Genomic DNA, 17,356 nt, shown 5'->3' with positions numbered 1-17,356 from the left:
GTTCAGATACGTTAAAGTTTGGGAAGCCCTTGGCTGAGGAAACAGAGACTGGAGTCGTACTTGTAGTCCGCAGGAGGTTTGAACTCGGGGTTGAGTCCGACCATCTCGGTGATGAGGGAGTGGCGCTCCTCCTCGATCTTCTTCCGTGTGCGGTACTCGCGGGTGTTCAGCCTCTTGCCCTCGCTGTTGTAGATGGGCTCCGGAGACGGAGACCTGAAGACGGCAGACAAAGAGAAAACAGAGACCTCATCAACGCCGATCTGGGAAGTGGAGCGGCTGCCATCAACAGTTCACACAAACACACACACACTCTTTCTCTCTTCCTACGGCTGACTTAAAGACTTTAGGAGCGTCAGATCTTCAGTGTTCAATCAATGGCTACTGACATGACTTGGAAATAATAATAATGTTACAGAATTTGGATGAATTTGGATCTACTGAGAGGATTCTCAGGTAGACTGACTAACGTGACTCACTGCCAGTGCAAGAGCCAAACTTAAAAAAAAAAAGAAAATGCTGTGGGAACTCTGCACTGACGTCTCCAAGGCGAGAGTCCATTCATTTATACAAAAAGGGGGAGGGGCAACCAAGGCGGTGTAGCGGTAATAAACCCAATATACACTGGAGGGGCATCAACCACACAGAATAAAATAATGAAAATTTAAAAAGAAATAACAAAACAAACGAAATAAATAAAACAAATGCGTGGCCAGAGTTTAAACCTGCATACAGGATTGGTGGCCTACAAGAAAAGGAAGGTTGGAGGTAAGAAAAAAAAGAGAAAACCCAAAAGCAAAATTCGCAAATCCTAAGCAGAAACGCTGGCTGGCTGTGAGTTGCTTGGTTGTTGACGTGGCGGAAGAAGAAGAAGAGGTCCGTACCTCCCTTTGGATGCTGAAAACCTGTGCTGCGTTAAAAGGAGGAGGCTCTGTGCTTGAAAAAGGGGTTAGGTTGACGTGGGGTAATTTGGGTTAGAGAAAAGGAATTATGATTATTAGATAATATCCACCTTTTCCTACGCCCTCCCATCTGAGAGCCACATGTGTGCGTCCATGTGATGTGAAGAGTGAGGGAACCAAAAAATAAATTAAAATAAATAAAAAAAGTTTGTTTTTTTTGTCCTTTTTTACGCTTCAAACTTCCCACGGTGTCGACCTGAACCTGAAACACCCCCCGGTTGGTTGGTTGTGTCACATTAGAGTGGTGGGGGGAGGGGAGCGGGGAGTGATTTATAAAAGAGTGGTGCAGCTCTGTGGAAACGTCTGATTATGATGAGGAGGTCTATACAGTGTACAGACGACAGGGACTCTAAGCTAACAGAGGTCGACTTCACACACACTCTTCCTGTTGGGAACAGATCCTTATGGAAACTATCGCTGCGTCTCAATCCGAACACTTCCATACTTACACCAACTATTTTGAGTGTGTAAAGAGCGTCTCAACTGACGAGTACTACGTCAAAATGCAGCGTACTGCAAGTACCTGGAAAAAGGGTTGAGTGCGGACACTTCCCACTATCAATGATCGCCGACTTGGCTACGTAGTACACTCCATTGCCAAAAGTATTTGCTCACCCACCCCAAATCATTGAATTCAGACGTTTCAATCACTTCCATGGCTACAGGTGTATACAATCAAGCACCTCGGCGTGCAAACTGCTTCTACAAACATTTTGTGAAAGAATGGGTCGCTTGCAATCTGATGGACCAGTCTGGGTTTGGCGGTTGCCAGCAGAATGGTACTTGTCCGACGGCACTGTGCCAAGTGTAAAGTTTGGTGGAGGGGGGATTATGATGTGGGGCTGTTTTTCAGGAGTTGGGCTCGGCCCCTTAGGTCCAGTGAAAGGAAGCGTTAATGCTTCCGTATACCAAGAGATTTTGGACAATTTCATGCTCCCAGCTTGTTGGGAACAGTTTGGGGATGGCCCCTTCTTGCTCCAACATGACTGCGCACCAGTGCTCAAAGCAAGGTCCACCAAGACATGGATGAGCCAGTTTTGTGTGGAATAGTCTTGCTCGCCAAGCCCTCCACCAGAGAAGAAGGGTCTGGCTGGTCGGCCTATGATTGGATTTCTTTCAACCAATCACAATTGTTGTGGCTGGTGCCATAGCAATGGTGCGCTTGCAAAATATTGCTGGCGAGGTAGGCATTAGCCTCGCCAGCTCACTTAAGACGATGGGCCAAGCTTGATAGATAAATATTTTGCCGTGGCCGGTCGGCAAACAAGCCAGAAGGTCCTTCTTGGACAGCAAATGGCGTAAACATACGCTTAGGATATCTTTACAGTCATATCGAAATGTCCTTGGTTCCTGTTGTTGTTTCCTTTCTCCAAGGGGACTGTGAAAACTGGAACAGCGGGACTTCCGCCGGGTGGCTCGTTCCGGCCAATCAGAGGCTAATCGCAGAAACACACTTCCGTCAGGTCAGACTAGGTGTGGAAGAACTTGACCGGCCTTCACCGAGCCCCGACCTCAACCCGATAGGACACCTTCAGGATGAAATAGAGCGGAGACTGCGAGCCAGGCCTACTATCCAACATCAGTGTCCGACCACCAATGCGAGAATGGTCGTAAATCCCCATAAACACAATCCTAAACCTTGTGGAAAGCCTTCCCAGGAGAGTTGAAGCTGTTATAGCTGCAAAGGGTGGGCCAACATCATATTATACCCTATGGATTAGGAATGGGATGTCACTCAAGTTCATATACGAGTGAAGGCGGACCAGCGAATACTTTTGGCAATATAGTGTATATAAATCAATGTAACGGTAGGCCGATGTTTTCCACCAGTAAGAGGAGCCTGCTGATGCGGCGGCGTAATCTCCACCTTGTATTAAACAGGTGGCGCACACAAACAAAATAAAAAACAAAAAATTAAGGCATTCATGATTGCTAATTGAAAAGAAGCTGGTAGATGTGTTGGCGGGCGACAGTAGTGTCCCAAAAAAAAGGGAAGACGTTGGCAACCGTTGCGAACGACAGTATTCGATTTGAGACACTAACACTAAACTGTCGAAATTTACGCACTACAGAAGTAAGTAGACATGACGGTGTACTCATGGAAGCATTCAACTTGAGACACAGCTTGTGTTATAATCTGCCCATTGTGTTTTTTGTTTTGTTTAACCACGACACAAAAAAAACCACTTGTGGCAATTTCCTTCCAGAGGGAAAACTGGCACAATCCCCTCCTCCTCCACCCGACCCCCCTTCCCTTTCCTCCTGTTTAAAAAGCCACATTACGGGGGAGAAAAAAAACCAGAGATCACCAACGACAAATCACCGTCAGGTCTACGACAGCAGCTGTCAATGATGTCGGCTACATACATCACAGTCTGTAAGGGTCAGGCAGCGTCAAGTGAAACGATACTGGATTGTTAGAGCTTTCTTTCCAAAAATAAACCAAGCCAATTCATGTGAAATATCTCAAAATATCAAATGTTGACAGAATCATTGATGGTGTATTATTATTATAATGATTATTATGATTATTATTATTGACCCAAAACCTGTTTCAGAGGAAAATCTTAGCACATGTAGCATCATCAGATGTTTTCATAGATTAACACAGCACTTCTACAGGAGACAGACAAGCAGTGGGTGAAACCATGAAGCGTTAACACTAGGACTCCACTGAACTGTCGAGTAAAATCACAAATAATCCGATAGAAAGGTGCAAAAATGTCAGAATGAAATGTGACTAAACTCGTCCTACACTCACCTGGAAGCTTTCAGACCTTTCTGCTGCTGCTGCTGCTAACACTACTTTATTTATTAATTTATCTGTTTTGTGTTTTTACCCAAGATTGAAACTGTTACAAACCTGGACATAAATATTTTTTTGGGGGAAAATAACTCAACACTCAACTCAAGGTCCACTTGCTAGCTTTTAGGGGCTTTCAACTGCATCTCACCGGCTTCCTCAGCAGATGTTTGTCCTCACCCTCTGGGGAAAAACCATGAGATTTGGTCGAAAGCTCCGAAAAAAGCTGGAAAATTGACCCGTAGTTCAGGTTTTTTTTTTTTTTTTTGAGAGTCAAATTGCATTCAAATTATTTCCGTGTAATCACCAACAATGCTGTCTCACTGTCTTGGGTAAAAATGTAATCTGTTGTCAGTTTATTAGGGACAACTGGCAGCAAATCCAGAATAAACTGTAGTTTCAACACCTCTTTGCTGTAAAACTGTTTTATTTGACAAAGTTTTACCAAAGTTGTTCCTAATAAACTGACAAGTAAAACATGCGCATGTCCAATTTTTGAATATGAGGAATTTAAAAAGCGTCTTTGAGGTGCTTTCTACTGTTTTTAATTCGTTTTGATTATGTCCAATTCTTTTAAACACCTAACCTAAACTCACAAAAAGATATTCATATTGAAAAATTAATATAAATCCTGCTAAATCTACCAGTAAATGTACAAGCATGTACGCTTACTGGTGATGGGATGATTAGCTGTTTAAATATAGTAATAACACCTCCTTTTCAATACGCTAACTAAAGTCTACAGGCTAACAACCACATAAATACTGAAAATCAACATTTGTCTTCCAAAAAAGTCAAGAATGTAGAGAAAATGTTACTGTTCGTGGATTTAATCTTTTTCCGACCTGTCCTCAGGGTTAACAGGGATTCCCAGGTCTCCTGTACGCAGTTTACGAGTCAGGTCTTCGATCTGCAGTTGGACTGGAAGAATTCAGGTTAGGAAAGAAAAACAAGGATGGAGAGAAATGTGGTTACCACAACAACATCAGAGAGACAACGCTCTGCACATTAGAGCACTGTCTCAGTCATTTACTAAGGTTAAGAAACAAAACAAATGGTGAGTCTGTTAAAAAATAAACAAAGGGAGATCAAATGAACATCTAGTAAACGACTCTAAAGCATGAAAGCAGACATTACCCAATATGAATATGTCCTACGTCACTTACAGTAATTAGCTGTGTAACTGTGTATCAGATAATGATTAAACATGGCAACATGTCAGTAAATGATTAGACCGGTGGTTCCTAAAAATGCCCGCCGCACCATTAACATGTCAACCAATCAAAGCTGAGGGTTCAAGGCTTCGTATTACTGTGTTTGAAACAAAGGCTTCGGCATTTTAAGGACACAGTGGGTCTAAAAAAAATGAGGGAAAAAATCACTGATTGGTCTATTTTTTGTTTTGCAAAGTTTCAGTGACAAAACAGGTGATGACAGTCACTCTCGTCACTTTCCACAGGTCTAACACTGAGGGGCTGCAGTGACAGAGAAACAACTCTTTTCACACTTAGAAAGGCAATGAAGAAATAAAAAAATCAGTCATCTCATGCACATTATGAAAAGTTGTAATGAAACAACACCCCCCCGTCCCCCAACCCACCCTCCATCCAAACACAGAGATTCACTGAGAGGATTACTCTGGATTAATATAAAAAAAGGCCTGTGAATTGTGTTTTTTTCAATCAATTCCCTTGGATTGTTGTAGTTGTTTAGGGAAATTACTAAAAAAAATAAGCAAAGGAAATGAGAAGTATGACAAAAAGGGAGGGCGGGCACAAATGAGTGTTTACATACCAAGGAAGAACAACCATTACCAATGGGTGAACAGCATCAATAACAAAGTCAGTTATTGACAATATAAAAAAAAGGACTTATTATATCTATATATTTATATAAATAATTCGTTGCACCCAGCTAAGGGCCTATGAGTGTGTGCAGTGTGTTTGTGCTACACTGCTGCTGAAAGGCATTGGTGATCAAATCATATGATCATTCACAAAAAAAGACAAACAGGCCAAACAACTCAGAGCACCACGGTGACAGTGATCGAGCGTTTCCCCAATTTTTTGATAGCAAATTATGCGCCCGCTGGGACCAACTTGTTGTGTTTTTATTAAAGTACGTTGGATGGATTTGTTGCCATTGAAGCAGCATTGCTCACACTTAAAAAAGACAAGGTATATAGAAACAGAAGCAAACTGTAGCCATGTTAGGACATTATGAGTAACGTCTCCATGCACAGGAACATTACTGATGATGTGTACGGGCGGGTTTGGGGGGTTGAGGGGGTTGGGGGGGGATCAGGCAAGACAGTGTGAACAGTGACCTGCAGCTCAGGACAGATATCAGCAAGCAGTGGTGTTTAATCATCTATCTCAAACGTCCTCTTGCTAATGGGTGCCCGATGGTATGCAAACCATGAGACCACAGAGAAAAGACACTTGCCAAAAAAAAGAAAGAAGAAAAAGCAGAATTGGTTGGTTTTTTTTTTACCACCGTTACCTTAAATTTAAGCACCTTCACCATCAAACAACTTATATTCATTGCTGGTCAGAAATTATTATTGCTGCTTTCGTCTCAACAGTTGGAGCAAGAATTAGACATTTTGTGTAACACAGTAAAATGTTACTGTCGAATAAGATAGAAATAGAAAATGTGATTCAAGGTTTTTTAGTTAGTAAAAGCATCTTTCTTGTTGGGTTGCCTTTAGAGCGGCTCTAGCTGTTGGGAATTCAGCAAACAGTAACATTAATACTGGTACGTACATCATGTAAAGGAAACTAGACCTTCAAACAGATGTAATTGATGAGACATGTAATAAAACAAAACTGCATTTTATGAGTTACATGTAAAACCTTGAATAGCAAGAAGATAAAATAACATAATAAATATTAAGCATTTACCTATATAGGCTCTCTCTTGATCCCGGGTCAATCCAGGGGGAATGACAGTGGGCATGCCGGGGATGACCGTCTTCTGATCTGGCGTCTCGCTGCTCCAGCGACTCTTCTTCCTGGATTTCTTCTGGCTGAAATCTACTGAAAGCAACGGGGGCAATAATTGACTATCGCCGTATGTCTATGGTTTCAAGATCAATGTCAATTTGAGCTCAACTCATTGTGACCTAGATCAATGGTTCCCAATCCCAAAGTATTTGTCTGTTCTGGGATTGTGTGAGGTTAGTTACCAATATAATATTTGTGTATAATAAAATCCCAATATCCCAATTGGATAATCAAACAAATATGGACAAAAACCTACAACTGCTGTTTGTTTTTGTGAATAGAAGTTTGCAACTGATTGTCCTGGGCACAAGGAGGAGGGGGAACCACTGACCTAGATTATGGGGACAGATGACAACCGGAAGTTGGAAGTAGCAGCGGCCGTCAGTCTGCCTCTGGAAAAGCTTAACTAGTTAATAACTTAAGGCGAGACACTACAGGCTAAAAACACATTGTTTTTTCATGCACTGGTCAATTTTTAGATCAATTTTGGGCTACTTTGCTTCCTTATCATGTCTGCTTTCAGAGTAGCGGCAATAAGTGGTAGAAAATCCACATTACGGTGTTTTTTTTACTTAATCTTGTCACATACTTAATTGGATATTACTCATTTACATATATAAACATAAAATTTGACAAAACTTGTAATACAAAAAAAAATGCCTTTAGTTTAGAGAGCTTATTTCGGTCCTGTGGAACCAAGTACACTCATCATCATCATTATTATTATACACATAGCCTATATGATTTAAACATAAATAAATAACAAAGAGTAATTCATTTCTTTTTTCCGTAAAGTATAAATCCAAAACAAAACAAATGTACCTTGACCGAAAAGCTGGAGGTGGAGGCTTCATCTTATTTTGCCTACCCTTATTACAAGCACACTGGTGTTCATAATCCTGTTTTATATTTATTATAATAACATTATTTTCAAATAACTGCACTGAATCTATTAAGTGTGTTACATATTTTAATTTCTATTTCTAAATCATTCCATAGATTGACTCCTTTATCTTTATTCTACATTTGTTTGTGCCTTTGTTCATATTTTATGGCTCCAGTCTGAAACATCCTGTGGACACCATTTGGACGCATGTTAATATTTATTTTACACATAATTTAAGCAGTTTTGAAGTCCACCAGATCATTGAATTTTAAGGTCTGCAAGGTATTAACGTAGATAAATAAACTTGGGAAGTATCATGGTGATATCTATGAGTTTAAATGTTTACCCTATTCACCTGTAGTGTCTCAGATACATAAAAAAAATACACAAACCTCGCTTTTGTTTACAGGGTTAGATCCCCATACATAACAGCTCATTACCATTAGTAGGTTAACTTAGCTGTCTCCATTTCGCGCTGGGGCCTTTAACGTTGACCCGGGTCAGTAGCTACATTAGCCGGCTAACGTTAACCGTTGTTAGTGATAGCGCCGTTAGTTCACGTTGAGCTAACTAACGTAGCTAACGTTACACTAAACTCACCTGGTTTGGGCAGCCCGGCCGCCGCGCTCGGTGGTTGAGGGGGCTGGCTGGTGAAGCCCGACGGCGGATTGAACTGGTGCGGCTGCGGGAAAGCTGCGGCCGGCATCGCGGGCTGGAAAGCTTGTAGCGAGGCGAAGGCTGCGGGCGGCCCCGGTGTCGGCATCAGCCCGTTCCCCGCACCAGGCCCGGCGTCAAATCCTCGTTTAGCGCCGATGCTGGGGTGCAACTTCCCTAACGGAGTTGCGTTTGCTCCTGTAGCCATTGTTTTTTTCTTTTTTCGGAGCGCTCACTCGTCTTCGTCTTCGTCTCTGTCAGTATAATAATTTGGATGTAAAAAAGTGAAGAAGGAAAAAAAAAAAAAGCTAACAAACTACTCGTCTGCTAACCGCACAGTAGTAGGAATCAAAATGGCGCCCAACAGAAACCCACAAAGGAGGATGATCGTTTGGATGTGGGACGATCCCGCTGAAGAATGGAGCGTTTCTATTGGTCGAACCCAGGCAAGCCCACACAAATCACGTTCCATCGGCCAACGGTTTTTGTTATCCCCATTCTTCGCACTGATTGGTTCATATGACCGTCAATCTCTTGCGTCATGACGTCACGCATCGGTTCAGGCGCTCGCTTTCGTATCAGGGCATGTTTTTATATCATATTTATCACCTATCAGATCATATTTACTCCCAGTTTAATTTATGCTGGAAAAAATGTTCTGTTTGGCTACATTTAAGTTGATAAGAAACTAAATTCCCAGTTTTACCTGAGATTTGTTAATTATTTTATCCAAATTTTACATACACAAATCAAAATTTTATTTTTTTCTATGTGTATACTCCTGTGCTATCAATAAAACAAGAAATGAAACTTTGACTTTTCTATTATATTTCATTATGTCCACTTCTTTATACTATTTACATTACTATCATTACTCAGTGTTGGTATTGTTGATGTTTACCAATAAAGGTTTGAAAGAAGACAAATTCACATTGATAAAACTACTTTAGTGCTTGTGCAAACCCAGTGAATATGCAAAACATGTAGAAGTCCTTTCTTTGAGAAATAAAATTATGAGATTTACTCACAGTATTGTGAGGAATTCTTAAAAGGGCGAAACATAAGGTCCTATTTCTGATGAGGGAATTTATTCTGCTTCAAAGGTACTTTCACTTCTCTTTTTTTTATTTTTTTATTACCACATTGGCCAGTTACACCAAGTTAAAACAGGTGCTTCAATCACACTCTAACAACCCAAGACATGAATAGAGATTCAAGTCCATTGATTAAATTAAAAATAAAAAGGTGAAAATAATTCAGCACAACAAACACACACACACGTCAGTTTTCAGAATGATTTTGGACAGATTTTAATTATAACCTGATGGTTAGAAACAAAGACAGACAGCAATTGAGATTGAGGTCATTTTCTTAGGAAACAAGTCAAGATGTGAAGCCACATAGTTTTCACGGCCATGAAAAAAAAAAAGAATTTAAGTAAGGTACCTAAAAAGAAGAACAACAAAAAACAAATCCATCTCAATAAAAAGCTTTTAAGCATAATTTCACAAAAAAGTTTCATATGACCCAAATACAAAAGCATAACCATTTTAACGTGTGCAGATCTATATTTGGTACAGGTGTGACATTTAAGTCCACAAGTTAATGTAGGTGATACAGTATTCAGATTTGTTTGCCACTGTTTCACATAACTAGTAACAATGTAAACTTACACTAAACACAAATACACTAAAAAGACATATAATGATACATTAGATGCTGCTTGAGAGAGAGAGTTCATTAAACTTTACTTAACATAAATCTAGGACTCACCTTTAAAAACATGCACCATGCACTATTTTAATTGCTGCTATGAACTGAGTCTAAATAGTGTATGAACATATAGCTACTTTCAGAAGGGGGGGGGCAAACTGTTTGTTCTCAATAGTTTCATGAATGGATGTCAACCAGGTCGTAACGTAGATGAACCCAGTTGTTTGCACTCAGGGTTTCCACCAGTGGCGTTGTCAAAACCCGGTGGCAGGGCTGTACTCGTGTTGGTCCGTCGTCAAGTGAGCTAGGGAATCTCCTGCATGCAGCACGTCGTCAATAGTGTTGTTCTGGTAACGCCTAATGGCCCATCCTTTGTTCTAACAGCACTAATGAGGCCAAGGTGTTTGCTGGCTACGCTTTTGTTGAGCTGAGACAAGGGTAAGGGTTCAATTAATTATTTTAAACCAACGAATCCTGGTGAACTCTATAACTATTTCCAACTGAGGTAAACTGTAGAAACTGGGCTTTAAATTCACTGGTGGAAACCCTGGCGCTTCCTACAACTAGAGACGATGCCATATCAGAACTGCACCAACACCACACAACATGTAAATAGGACAATTAAAGGTGATCAACTGAGTATTAACTGTACTGCATTTTTTGAAGCATAAGCTGGAATGAGATCACACAGCGAAGTGTGAACGCATTCAAACCATTCACACTGGAAATCTAAGTCATTGGCCGTCATGGCGGCAAGCTAGCTTGTATTGTAACCTTACCCTTGTTGTTACTCACATGTAATATTACCAATGAGATATACAGTATCACGTTCCAATGGCACTTAGGCTATCCTATCCGCTAAATCAATGTCAGTCAGATCTCACCCGACTTGACTGTATATGGAACAAGAAAGGATTAGTATGTATATCGTGGCCGCTCCGCACCGGGATCCCGCGTATGGTCATAGGTAGAGCTTCTTGGGAGGGTGGACACCGGGGAAAGGCGCGACCGCTCATATGCGTATCCATCTGCCTCGGCAGGTAGTCTCCGAATCGGGCTCCGGTCACGTGCGTAGTATGAGGAGACCGGGGCTGGTGGAGGAGGAAGGGGGGGGCACCCGTATGGATCAAGGCTAGAGGGGGGAAGACGTTCCCTTATTATAGCTGTGGAGGAGGATGTTGCTGGAGCAGGCATAGGGACGGCGCGGCGTTCCTCGAAATAACTGCTTCCGTAATTGGCCCTGTACTTCTCGTAGTAGTCCACGACCCCGTACGGATCCCGTTCCTCGTAAGGCGACCGTCGCATCGGGTAGCCTGGTACCGCGCCATAGAGAGAACCGTTGCCCTTGTATGCCGCCTCGCTTCCGTACATCCGAGCCATGCTATGATCAGCAACGGCGCTTAGGCCGTAACCCGGAGGTGGCCCGTATCTCATTGCACTTTCGTAGCCGGCGCCCCTTCGGTACCCCGCCATGCTGCCGCTGTGAGCAGAACCCCGGGAAAAAACATGTACAGGAGCGTAGCCGCCAGAATAATCTGGTTCGCCACTGAAGTCCGGAGGATAACCCCTGCTGCGACCACGCCCGGCGAATCTCGAGTCATCGAATCCATCAGACTTTGGCTCTGAGCCGTTTCTGTGGTAGCCGTTTTGGTCTAGAGGGCATTCTTTGGACCAGTGGCCTTCCTGCCCGCAACGATAACAACCTGATCTGTCTCCCATTCCCGGCGCAGTACGCAGGCGGCTAGTCGAAAGCTTCACGCTCATCAGTTTGCCTTAAAAAGAAAAGATTCAATGAGGACGTTGCCCGCAATTATTCCAAATAGTATATTTCACATTTCTTGCCTGGTATACCAGTCTCCTAAACCTGCATACCTTTAAAATAGCGATAAGACATTGCCTTTAAATTGAGCATGAAAAGAAGTATGCTAGTTATTAAAGCTGAAATCCGTAACTTTACAATGTCCGACAGTCAAAAAAATATGATGTTCATACAGTGGCTTTTTGTATTTGTTATTACAATAAGAACATTTTCATCTGTTACTATAAGAAGAGAGATTGTGTTTATCTTTAATACACAACTTGCCAACTTACGCAGTAAACCAAGTAATTCAAATGGGTTCAGAGACATTTTTTACCACTGTACTACACCACAAATATCTATGTTATGACCGAAGGTTATACAAAAGCTTGCGATTTGAATTAGCCAAAGTGCTGAGTGTGAATTCACTTCGATTAATCACTTTGACAGCTCAAATAATAATTTGAGTTTCCATGTGACGGAAATTTTGTCACGTGTGCCAAGGGGTCGCGCGAGCCGTGCACATGCAGCTAACAATTTGTGACCGAACAGTCAAATGTGTGAACACAACCGTGTGCAGAAACTAAATAAAGTAAACAGATCCGCAGGCACAGTCATTTCAGTGCACATCCTACCCTTAACGGATGCAGATGAGGTTGATTAGGAAGAATACAGATATGGTTTGCTCCTTCAAGGATTTAATATTTACTGTACTTGCACAAACAGACCAGCTGTGACCTGACGGGTAAATCATAAAATGCAGTAGGTGCCCGTATGTGTTTTATAGCAATCCAGTGCACAGATGGATTTAACCAAATGCCATTACGGATACCAGCTTTAAAGTTAAGTTTTTGGGGCTCCCTTACTGCATCGAGCTTACCGTTATCCCTCACATATTCTCTTTCTACTCACCTGTTGTGTATCCACAACTTACCTGTCAATTCACAAGAACAGAATTAAATATTCTTGACACCATAAACATAATAAAAAGGTTAACTCCCCTCTAAAGCCCAGCCCAAGAGTTCACCTTTAAAAGCGATGTTGTCTAACTGATTAATGGCCTCCATGGCATCCTCCATTCGCTCCATGTGAACAAAAGCATAGTTTTTTACTATGTCACACTCCACCACAGCGCCAAATTCTTCAAACTTTGCCCTCAGCTCCTGGTTAGTGCAGGCAAGGTTGCCAACATGCAGTTTGGTGGATCCCCTCGACTTGCCGCGGCTCAACTCTACATTCATGGGCTGGCCATTGAGCTCATAATGGTGGAGGTTTCGAATGGATTCTTCTGCCTCCGCTTTGTCATCCATGTGTACAAAGCCGAAGTTCTTGACGATAGTACACTCTGCGATCTTGCCATACTGGGAGAAGAGAGAGCGGAGCTCATCTGATGTCGTGTCTGGCGACAAGTTCCCAATGAATATTTTCACCATTGTGGAGCTGCCACGTCACTAGGGGAGGAGAGGAAATAAATATTATTATTGGTGCCACACTTAAGACCATTTCACTTAAAACCATTTTTCTTCTTTGCAAAGGGCCAAGTTATACATGGATCCTAATGATCACAATCAAACGTCTAAATTTACTTGCTGCACTGAACAGTAAAGCCAGACTGTGGTAATCAAAATGGCTGCGCTGTAGCCAACCAACTGCTCGGCTCCATTTACATCAGCAAAAAGTGTTCTGTGCTCTTTTAGAAGAATTCAACAGGTTACAAGGACGTTTTACCTTAACTGAGAGACAAAGTGTTTTGCTGTTTTGTTTTGTTGTGGGTGCTATTGATAAGCATTAGTGTTATTGATTGTTACCATGGTGAGGCTGGCTTTGTGCCTGGGGGTAAGGTATTCACTGCTTTGGAGCCAAAATTTAGTCAGTCTTTAATCGTCTACTAGACCAGTGGTTCCCAAACTTTTTAGGCCACGCATCCCCTTCTACTTTCCGAACTAGCTGATGTCCAACACATTAAAAAAGACGGTCTCTTTATCAATTGAACTTTGGGTACACATAACCTTTGCTTTTTTAATCAAAATGATTCATTAAAACATTGTTAATTCAGAACAACGGACCACAGTTTGAGAATCGCTGTACTGAACTAGGACCAACACTACAGACCGGCCTGAAATGCCTTCATGAACCAGTTAAAGTCTTAGCAGCCTCCATGTTGCTCTAATAGTTTGTAGTGGTTATGCAAGTGAAGTAGCGTTCAATGCAATGGCGTTGGTAGTTTAACTTTCTTTTATGTACTTTTAGTCCCCATGGACCTCTGGATTGTGTCCTTAATAAAGTCTTATTATTATTATTTCATTAGTAGGTTTATCAGTAACGATTGTGTGAGGAGAACAGTTTACAGTGAGATCTGTGTGATGGGTATTTCATTGTTTGCGGTGTAGCTAGCTAGTTAGTATAGCGCCCGTAACGCCTGGTCTGCATTATTTGTCTCTTCGGTCTGAAATCAACAGGCCTAGTTACATCAACAGCAGCAGCAGCAGCAACAACAACAATAAAACCCAGTTTACAAAGAGACGTCAACGCCGCGAGCCCTTTCTTTCCTCCGTTCCATTCGTGTTACCAAGCGACGCATCGTGGCTCCACGTCGTTAGCGCGCCAGCTGCAGCTAGTTAGCTTTTTAACAAAGTAACGTAACGTTATATCTTTAACGCAACGAGTGCACACTTTTACAACATTGTAGCTCAACAACGAACAAGTAAACGTAAAGAACTAAAAAAAAAAAAAGTTACGTTACGTGCTTCCTTGCGCATGAAAGAAAAAGCTTCGATTAGTTACGTCGCCCAACCTAGTCTAGCAGCACGTCTTTACGTTAGCATAGCATGTCCATACGTTACACAACAACACAACGTCTCCATTTGTTCCACATAGCCGTCGGTAACCGTTTCGACAACAACAAAGACGTCTTAAAGTGTTATTTATATTCGTCATGTTGAGGTTATTAAATCATATTATGAACTGAACTCGTACCTTTAGCTGTCGTTGAGTCTTGAGTCTCGAGGCTCGGAGAGTGAAATGGCGACCGTTGTTTTAATCGACTGACGTCACATTACACAGCTCGTGACCAAAAAAAAAAAAAGCACGCGCTAACGGCTAGCGGGCTAACTACTACTGTACTGGGAGGGAGGGGCCACAGCACCTGATGAATGAGTGAATGAGGGAAACAAAGAGGGGGAAATAATGAAAATGCAGTTGGTATTGAATGAATAATGGATGGATGGATGGATGGATGGATGGATGGATAGATAGATAGATGGATAGATGGATAGATGGATAGATGGATAGATAGATGGATAGATGGATAGATAGATAGATAGATAGATAGATAGATAGATAGATAGATAGATAGATAGATAGATAGATAGATAGATAGATAGATGGTCATACCGATGGATAGATAGATAGATAGATAGATAGATAGATAGATAGATAGATAGATAGATAGATAGATAGATAGATAGATAGATAGATGGTCATACCGACAGACAGACAGACAGACAGACAGACAGACAGACAGACAGACAGACAGATAGATAGATAGATAGATAGATAGATAGATAGATAGATAGATAGATAGATAGATAGATAGATAGATAGATAGATAGATAGATAGATAGATTTTGTCTATGTGCAACCAGTAAATTTGCCTCTTTCTTCTCTTTTTTTTTAAACATTGGTGAGATGTAGAAGGCGCGACTCAAATTAACCTTTATGGTATCTGTCATTACAGGTGGCAGGCCAGTGTGTGTGTGAGGATCATGAATTTGAAAAAGGAAATGTGAATATTTTCTCTGCAAGTCCATTTACAGTGTGCACCCCCAACATTTTCTGTTTCTGCTCCTAAAATTTCAAGTTGGGGGCCACAGTGCTCCTAGAAAAAAAAAGTTAGGCTGGAGCCCTGTGATAAAAGATAGTCTAACTGTAATTACAATTCACACATTTGTACCAGTGCTTCCATAGCTCAGATGTGTAGCGTGTGGCACTGTACCCAATGTTCACCATTACTAAAACAATTCCATCGTCATAATCATTTAATTTAAACGGCAGATGAACTTATACATTACGTTTCCCAGGACGGTTTGGAGTGTATTAACTTGTACAGAAACAAACAATTCACTGGCACTTTGCCATCTGGGCCTTTTCACCAATATTCTTAGGGCATCCGTGTACTGTATGCCACTTGCAGTCGCCGGAGACTTGCTTTTTTTAAAATAGTTAAACCATAGATGAGCCGTGTACGGTGGTGTAGCCTACTGTAAGTCTTAAATAAGGTCAGCTTAACTCAATCAAATAATAATGAAATGAATTCTGGGGTCGTACTTTTAGACAGTTACACCCAGGGTTTCTACAGGTACCAGCAAATCTAATGTAATGCTTTTTAATGCCATTTCAAACATTTTTAATGCCCGTGACTGCAAATACTATACGTGTGCGTACATACACTTACCTATATACACATACACACACCCAATTACTTGGTTCTGCATGTTTATCACACCAATAGGGCTGCACCGACTGCAATTTTCTGGTCGATCACAGATTTTTAAAAAGCCTGACCTGCCAATTCCGATTTTTGCCGCTAGCGATAAAAAAATAAAAAAATAAAAAAAAGTCAACAGTAGCCTGCCACCACCTAAAAATATTAATTTAGAAAATTCTCCATTTCTTCACCCACGTTTAATTTTACTGTAGATTAACTGTATAATCCCCCTGTTTTTCTGCTCTTTGTGCTTTATAGGGATGTAATGATATCAAAATCTCACTGTATGAATCAATCAATTTTTTAATGCCTTTGAGAATCAAATTTAATTCCTTTTAATGCCATTTAAGGCCTTAATTTTAACAAAATATATTTAATGACTTTTAATGCTTTTTAATGACCCGCGGAAACCCTGTACACCATACCTACAGTTGAGTTGAGTTGAAAAATTATCCTTTTAAATTTTGAACGTCCGAACCAAATGCTGTATTTTCTCATTATATGTATATATTTAATGTGTTGTTTATTAAAAATACATACATTAAAAAAAGTTCTTATGATTTTTATTGATCTTATATAGGCCTAAGCCTTCGCTTGGACCCCACAATTGACCGTGCATACATGACAACAACCAAATGTCCCATTTTTAATTAGTTTCATATTTAATTTTTAGGTTTTTATTTTATATGGACATATTTAATGTGGAAATTCAACACTTTTACATATATCACACGTTTCATATCTAGCTCAAGAAATGTGTTAAGAATTTGATTAAAGAAAAGCCCTGAAAATGTATATAAATTTGTATCACAATGTTTTTTTCTTCTTTCCAGACACGTAATTCAGCTGGTGCTCATCAAAATAAAATAAAAAATGAAACTTTTCACACCCAAAAATATTGTGTTTGATGGCCTTAAAGTGACCATGTTATAAAAACTCATTGTGCTCAAAAGCAAATTAACATCAACAAGATATTAATGTTAATGAGAAAAGCCTGAAAGCAAAGACGCCACCAGAGAAAGTTTCAAAGAAAACACTTTTAAAAGAAAATG

The 17,356-nt window shown here is 40.9% G+C and overlaps 2 protein-coding genes across 3 annotated transcripts in view; both read right to left on the bottom strand.

Moving 5' to 3' along the window:
- The window catches only part of sf1 (splicing factor 1), a 15,588-nt gene extending 7,009 nt beyond the window's left edge, over positions 1-8,579 (bottom strand). The window contains exons 1-4 of one of the 2 annotated variants that reach the window (XM_085806469.1): positions 8,254-8,579; positions 6,666-6,800; positions 4,608-4,683; positions 61-213 (exon numbers count right to left, since the gene is read on the bottom strand). In XM_085806469.1, coding sequence (XP_085662595.1) covers positions 61-213; positions 4,608-4,683; positions 6,666-6,800; positions 8,254-8,515 — 626 coding nt within the window. In that variant the 5' untranslated portion in view covers positions 8,516-8,579. The remainder of the gene's footprint in view (positions 1-60; positions 214-4,607; positions 4,684-6,665; positions 6,801-8,253) is intronic. The other variant, XM_085806470.1, reaches the window with a different exon arrangement.
- A 1,022-nt stretch (positions 8,580-9,601) lies between these two features.
- On the bottom strand, positions 9,602-14,875 carry LOC146968860 (RNA-binding protein 4.1-like). The gene is made up of 3 exons (XM_085758886.1): positions 14,795-14,875; positions 12,846-13,269; positions 9,602-11,792 (listed from the first exon to the last, which is right to left on the bottom strand). The coding sequence occupies exons 2-3, from the start codon at positions 13,249-13,251 to the stop codon at positions 10,936-10,938; spliced, it is 1,263 nt and encodes a 420-aa protein (XP_085615012.1). The 5' UTR covers positions 13,252-13,269; positions 14,795-14,875; the 3' UTR covers positions 9,602-10,935.
- Between the last annotated feature and the right edge of the window lie 2,481 nt (positions 14,876-17,356).

The sequence above is a fragment of the Trachurus japonicus genome, chromosome 18 (assembly GCF_045865225.1).
Source record: "Trachurus japonicus isolate A0001 chromosome 18, Traja_1.0".
NCBI lineage: Eukaryota > Metazoa > Chordata > Actinopteri > Carangiformes > Carangidae > Trachurus > Trachurus japonicus.
Note: the sequence above shows the minus strand (reverse complement) of the source record. Positions and strands in the feature narration are given on the sequence as shown.